General features: G+C 36.8%; 1 protein-coding gene across 2 annotated transcripts; it reads left to right on the forward strand.

The window, feature by feature from the left end:
- Positions 1–118: 118 nt before the first annotated feature.
- Positions 119–4,585, forward strand: LOC128891565 (uncharacterized). 2 transcript variants are annotated; one of them, XM_054151149.1, is made up of 6 exons: positions 119–322; positions 1,617–1,848; positions 2,262–2,423; positions 2,662–2,869; positions 2,959–3,154; positions 3,250–4,585. In XM_054151149.1, the coding sequence occupies exons 2-6, from the start codon at positions 1,666–1,668 to the stop codon at positions 3,440–3,442; spliced, it is 942 nt and encodes a 313-aa protein (XP_054007124.1). In that variant the 5' UTR covers positions 119–322; positions 1,617–1,665; the 3' UTR covers positions 3,443–4,585. The 2 variants fall into 2 exon arrangements, with proteins under 2 accessions (XP_054007124.1, XP_054007123.1); XM_054151148.1 differs by lacking the exon at positions 119–322 and adding an exon at positions 358–1,051.
- The last annotated feature ends 2,398 nt before the right edge of the window (positions 4,586–6,983 follow it).

A 6,983-nucleotide genomic window follows, 5' to 3' on the forward strand; every position in this document is an offset into this window, starting at 1 on the left:
CTGTGATTTTTTCCTATCCTTGGTTTCACAGTAGAGTCGTCCCTGGATCGACACCATAAACTACCGACCAGAGAGAGATGGCTGTCGAACGAGAAAAGGATCGACCTAGAAGAGCGTCCGAACGACGGCGACGATGTGCTCGCAGTTCGACCGGTTCGACCGTTGTGGTTTGTAGACACGTGATCATGGATTTCTCGTTTTAGAACTCGGCATTTAATGTTCTCCCGTAGTTCTGTCGCTGCCTTTCGCCGCGTCAGGTTGGAAACGTCGGCTAGATCCACTCGTTCCGATAGCTGCTATCATGAGGCTCCACTTTCTCGAGGTAATCGTTGTTTCCTCACCGAATGCATCTCGCGCCCCTCGCACAGTGTTGGCACGAAACTCGATGATTCGAGGCATCAACTCTCTCGTAAACGCACCAAAATCTCTGTGTTACTTGGCGTTACCACAGTTGACAGTGATTTAACCTAGATGCGTGCTTTACATGTTTCATTTTAATGTATAAGTTGTCAGTGATGATTGTCAGTTCAACGACGAACGTTTTGGCGGCTTTCATTTCGTAACGAAGCTGCAACAGTTTAGCTTTGCGAACAGTGCTGACATTGTCTTGTCACCGGAAACACCGAAGAGCTTGTTCTTTCGCGATTTAATTACATTAAATGATAAAGTAGTTCTGAACGGATGCCCGCGTTTTCGTGAAGATCAACGTTGGCTTACAACAATTTAGATTTCATTGGTCGGCGCCAACATCGAATATGGATTTATGTATAACAAATATCTTCGAATCAGTCCTTGAAACTTCGACGAAGCGACGATTTTTTCAAAAAGATAGAATTAATTCTCTTTCTCTGAGCAGTGATTAATGAAACCGTGTAAAAAAAAAAAAAAGAATTTGGCGTCTGAATATTATGATACATATTGGTTAAATTTGTTTTTAATTTTGGTAACAATTTTCGACCAGACGCGTCTGTCTATCGTGTAATAGTTTTAGGTACGACCAACCAGTGATTGCAACGATGCAAAAATTTCGAATCACGAATTTCAAAGAACGGTGAGTTAATGATAACGATTTTTTCTGACATTATATTTATTTTTGTCGGTGAAAGTATTCGATAATCTATTAAAGAGCGAAATATGGGAGACACGTACGACATCAGCGACGATGACATTTTCGAAGAGTTAGTTTTTTGTGGAAATAGCGAACGAAATGAACTGCATTGCGACGGTTAGCGCCGCAGCAATTACTCAAATAAGACGGATTACAATCTATTTTTAAAGATTAAAGGATTAAATGGAAATCTAAACAATTTTGTATAGAAAATCGCTGTTATTTAAAACATTCTTTTGTTCATTACGATCCATTTCCGATGTATCGAAACTTGAATGAAACAAAACGGAGTAGAAATAATATCGAGTTTTTTGATCAATATACGATCTACTCGTGCCTGACCGTGGTTTGGTGTATACTACTAGCAACACGTTCTATAGTTTTTTTTTTACTTGGCGTCCCACAACTGCCAAGGATAACGCGTTGCTATCGTTGCAAATATTCTTCGAAAGAGTATTATAAATTGCTAACTTGTCTTGTACTGTAACGGGTTAATTAACAATTCCAGATTCGAAAATAGTTCATCCGGCGGAGGAGAGGGTAATCAAAGAGGATCAATGGCGGTCGATATCTTGGACGAGGACCACTTCGCTGTGAGTGCGATCGTCACCATCGGTATGCAGATTATATTTTTCACGATCGCTGCGACCTTCCAGCTGGACAAATTGACGGACTTCGCCGGCGGCATGAACTTCATCATCCTCGCCCTTCTCACATTCTTTCTCGGCCAAGTGGGCAAGGTACTCTAATTATAAACTAGTTCTGCACGCGCGCGCATTATTGGACGCGCGAATTGCATAAATCACGAATCTACAACGGAGTCCGTTACAAATAGAACCCTTGGATTCGCCATTACAAACGTTGGGTTGTCTGGAAAGTACATGCCGATTTTTAGTAGGCGGTACAGGTCTGAATATATCGGAACGGTTAAAAACAAATAACATGTGGATATCCCCTTAAAAGGTGAAAAAATTGTGTAACGAAATGTTACATATATAATTCAATAAATATATATATATATATAAAAATTCAAACGTGTCTTTGAATGTTTCTTAAAAATTGGCACGAACTTTCTGGACAACCCAATGCTTTCCTTTATATTTTCTGTAGTACTTTTTATACAATTCTATTGTGTTTTTCTTCTTTTATTTAGCCTTACGACAGTCGGCAGCTCATGGTTACTATATTCGTCTGTTTATGGGGTGTGCGTCTGTCCGGTTATCTTTTATATCGGATTATCAAGATCGGCCGCGATAAGAGATTCGAAGATCGCCGCAGCAACGTAATTCGTTTCGCTGTATTTTGGACATTCCAGGTAATTCCAATGAATCGAGTATTTTCTAATGTAACCCAAACATATGTATCAAAAATAATGGTAGTTGCGATGCAGCCTCCATTGCCAAATATGCCGCTATTTTATTGATTGAAATTGAGCTTGCCAGATATGAATATATAATATGTCACAGTTCGATGAAGCACCACTTTCCATAATGGAATCATGCATAAGCGACGCTGTATTGTATTATTTCCAACTAATTTGAAGTTGCTTGCAGGCTGTATGGGTGTACGTCGTGAGTCTACCGGTAATTATCATAAATTCACCACGACACAAAATTCCTCTGGCTCCCAAAACTATGACAACCTTGGACAGCGCTGGTACTGGCCTCTTCGTAACAGGACTATTGGCCGAGACGTACGCCGACCTTCAAAAGTTTTCCTTTAAACAAGATCCAATAAATAATGGCAAATGGTGCAACGACGGTACGATTTTCATAGAATTAAATATCTATTTCTATTTTCGATAACTTATATATTCCCAATGATATGCCAATAATCGAGTTCGATTGCAGGTCTATGGCGATTATCCAGGCATCCAAATTATTTTGGGGAGATAGTGGTATGGTGGGGCATTTTCGTAATATCGTTAAACGTAATCGAAGGCGCCGAATGGATCGCTATAGCTTCCCCAATTTTTACAACCTTCATCATTCTATTCTTGTCTGGAATGCCTCTGTTGGAAAGAGCTTCCGACGAAAGATATCGCGAGTAAGTGCCGAGTTTGCAATATGTACAGATATCCTACTAACATTTCCGAATGCTTGAACCGTTAAAATAATTCCTTGTTATTATTTTCGTTATAGCAATGCGGAATACCGTTATTACAAACAATCAACATCGCCGCTGATACCCATACCGCCGTCCATTTACGTCGAGGTGCCACACTTCTTGAAATGCTTTTTTTGCTGCGAGTTTCCGCTCTACGATTCGTTGGACGTTAAACCTCGAGCTGCCGTTACCGAATCAACGTCGATAAGCCTCGCCGCGTCCACGTAGCTATAGCCACACGCCGGACGTCCAAATTCGGAATCCGGCGTGCAGTCGAACACTACGGCCAGCACAGCCTTTTGAACAGGTTGATTCGACTATTCGCGTCTCACCACTTGAGCGATTTTTTAAAAATTATCCTGCTCGCTTGAAAGTGAGATTTTTTCGAACGATAGCTGTGGAATTCTAGTCAAAAGTTCACGTATCGAAAAACAGTTGATTTAAAATGTCTTTCATTGAAATATTACCTTTGAGAATTAAAATATATTTATTTATGTCTTATTTTTACAGTCTTTTGATTGTTGTTATTTCTACTATGTACTATTGCATTCGATAGATCGCCAATTTCGGCGGCACAAAGTGACTTACATATTTAATGTAAGGGATCATTGATTTTTGACGTCGGTCATATTTACCGTTAGTTCATTAATTGTACAAAGCGCAATAGAACTTGTTACGATTCAAGATGGAATTACTTATAAATAGTCACTTGAAGCGATGCAAAAAATGCAGAACATGTTGTCAAATAGAGAAGTAGAAGTGAAATAATAATTACAACTGCTGTGTGTATTACGATATTTTGAAGGTACACAGAAAAAGTCGAGAAGAACAACGTGAGAAAATTTTAGATTTTTACATTGCAAGTATTAAATTTAATGGTGAACAAAACTTATTTGGCGCTTTTTGCTGAATTAAAAACAATGTTAATAAAAGTCTAAAATTTGTAATATCTCGAAAACGAATTGTAAAGGACACTAGGAAGTATACAAAATGTTTGAATTACCTAAGGAATTAGGTTCGTAATTACACTACCTCGGATATGATGCTTTCGATCTAGAAGCGAGTTTGTCGTAATATTTAGATTATTAGTTTATATTAACCCTTTATTTACTGAACTTTTCAACAGTTTTTGGTTACACATAGTTACACGGGACTTATAAGTCCCGCCAGTAAATAAAGGGTTAATAAAAATTGCCGAAGTAAATGTGCGATACATCTAGAAACTAAAACAGCTTTATATATCACAGGAAAATTTCCAATATAGAGGTTAAGGAAGTAGATAGTATATAATACGCACTAATCGTTATAAGTTTCACCTGTTTTTTTTTTTCATTGATATCAATTGTACATTTTTTTTGTAAGACATTGTTTTGTTTCTATGAGTACTTTCGAAGTACAATCGAAAATATTTTTGGACCAATAGGGACCATATACAATGCTTATGTCTACTTTTACATATCTAGAAAGCTGGTTTCACTGAAGTAACCTGTCTGCATTTTAGTAGTATATCTACCAGAACCAAATCCAATATTTTTAAAAAGTGGAGCGCTGTCTATATAATGGTTTTCTACATACAAACATCTCTATTATTATAACATACATCTTAACCTAATTTTGATACACGTTTCAGTCTACTGATTTGCACACTGCATCATTTGTTACCATATTCGCTGTTGTATATGAGATACTTAAAAATTAAATTATAGCAATATAAAACATATCCCAGTGTCGAGTAGAACATTGTTGAAAAGAATTCAGCGATAATTAATAAACAAAGAGTATTATTAGCTGTATTCTTTTAAAAGCAATCTACTGCGAGAGTTACTTTCTATCGCAAAAAAAAAATGATCAAATCGGTTACCTGTTACTAATTTTAATGTTTCAAGAAAGAATACAGCTACAGTTGAAGATTGCGCCAAATTAGAAGTAAAATGTTACGTTGCGAGTAATCCTCAGAAATCGTTTCAACCCGTTTGTTGTTATGTAAACCTTCAGATTTTAGATAATAAACATGTTGGTTCAATTTTGTTTTATCATTACTGTTAGATATCAACCGAAATTAGGTATAGATCCGGTTGCTACATCGTTGGCGCTGAGGTGCCCCTGGTATGCGGCAACCTATGCTAGCCAGTTTGTTGGTTCGGTTACCACCTGGTAGGCGCAGAGACCTATCCCTGTCGCACGCTGTTGCGTTCTCTCTCGCACTCACGTGATTAAGCTTCGAGGTGTTGACCGCGAGATGGCGATACCTCTGTTTGCCAGATTTTGCCCCCTAAGGTGACCATAAAAATGGTAAATAAAAATTGGAAATACTTCTGAACATGCAATAATATTAATTATGTGGATAAATTATAACATAGGGATAGGGCTTGAAATAATTTGACAGACTGGTATCGCAGCAATACCGTTTGTTGCCCCATGAAAACGTATATGTAATGTTGTTTACGAATAGAATAGCAATCAATTAATTTAAATAATCAAGTAATATTACAAAATATATACTTACCAGGTCGAACTCGTACGTGTTGTATATTTATCGTCTTTGAAATTAAACGGCTTAGGAATCAATTGATGATTTATATCGCGTATACATACCTGATTTCCACGTTAAAATAAAATTAAACTAATTGAAATTACGAGAATTATTAACTCGAAGAACAATAAACGTACTCATCGTATAGGGTTCAATCAATAAAGATCGATAAATTTCGTAAAGATCACATTATATTTATAAACACATTTTATTTGTTTGTATGTATATCGTTAATAAATGGTGATATAATAATGACAATGAAATGTATAGCGCCGAGCATAAAACGAGCAGTCATATTATAATTATTATTAGTATTCCTCTTACAATAATCTTACTGTACTGGATGTGCCTACCTACTGTGTTTGCGTTTATGGTCTTGGTTTCTCGTCACTAATTTATTATTATTTACTCGTACTTCGTAATAATCCGCAATAATAGTGTAACCACGGGTGTAAACGTACGCATTGTCCTAAGTATAAACAGCTTCCACACGCTAATTGTTACTTTTTCCATCTTGTTTGTTCTGTATGTAATCGTAATATCAGTTAATAATAGTAAGCTACTTAAATATTAATATATATCCTCGTGTCTTCGTGGAATATTTTGCGGCCGCTTTCGGTGGGCGGCCTCGTACAAAAAACTTCAATTCCCGTTCGATAACATTATACATCAAAATGTCTGTTTCATTTTGTTTTTTTTTTTGTTTTTTTTTTCTTTACTTTTCGATGCGTGAAAGACACTTTGTATAATTACGTAATGTAAAATTTCTCACACGTCCGAGGAAAAAGTCGTCTAATAATAGTGAACTAACCACGGGGCAGCATAACGTTCGTCTTTATTTTTTTTTTTTATTTTTTAATTTTTGTTTACTTCAAATATACCGAAAGGAAACTCAGGTAGAGGAGATCGATGTTTGCTTGTGCCTCTTTTCTCGTTTCTTTCTTATAGTTTTGAGAGGTAAGAAAATGTAAAAAATAAAGACAGTCGAATCCGCTATTATTACTCGGATTGCATCCGCGTATACATAATACAAAATATCTATATAATAATATACAAAGTAATCGTAAATATAATATTTGCCGTCGATCCGTAATCGCAAATGAGTCTTCGCTCGTTGAGACGTTGTCAATAAAAAAAAAAAGCAGTCGACCCGCGCGCACGCGTGCATGCGTGTGTATGCGCAAATGTAGTGTGTGTGTGTGTGTGTGTGTGTGTGTGTGTGTGTGTGTGTGTGTG

Source organism: Hylaeus anthracinus, unplaced genomic scaffold (genome assembly GCF_026225885.1).
Source record: "Hylaeus anthracinus isolate JK02 unplaced genomic scaffold, UHH_iyHylAnth1.0_haploid 12002, whole genome shotgun sequence".
Lineage (NCBI taxonomy): Eukaryota > Metazoa > Arthropoda > Insecta > Hymenoptera > Colletidae > Hylaeus > Hylaeus anthracinus.

Excerpts from the sequence above, each read along its gene's own strand:
- LOC128891565 (XM_054151148.1), top strand. The coding sequence starts at position 1,017 with ATGCAAAAATTTCGAATCACGAATTTCAAAGAACG. Across the intron at positions 1,052-1,616 it reads ATCACGAATTTCAAAGAACG|ATTCGAAAATAGTTCATCCG; the intron begins GTGAGTTAATGA and ends TAACAATTCCAG. Across the intron at positions 3,155-3,249 it reads TCCGACGAAAGATATCGCGA|CAATGCGGAATACCGTTATT; the intron begins GTAAGTGCCGAG and ends TTTTCGTTATAG.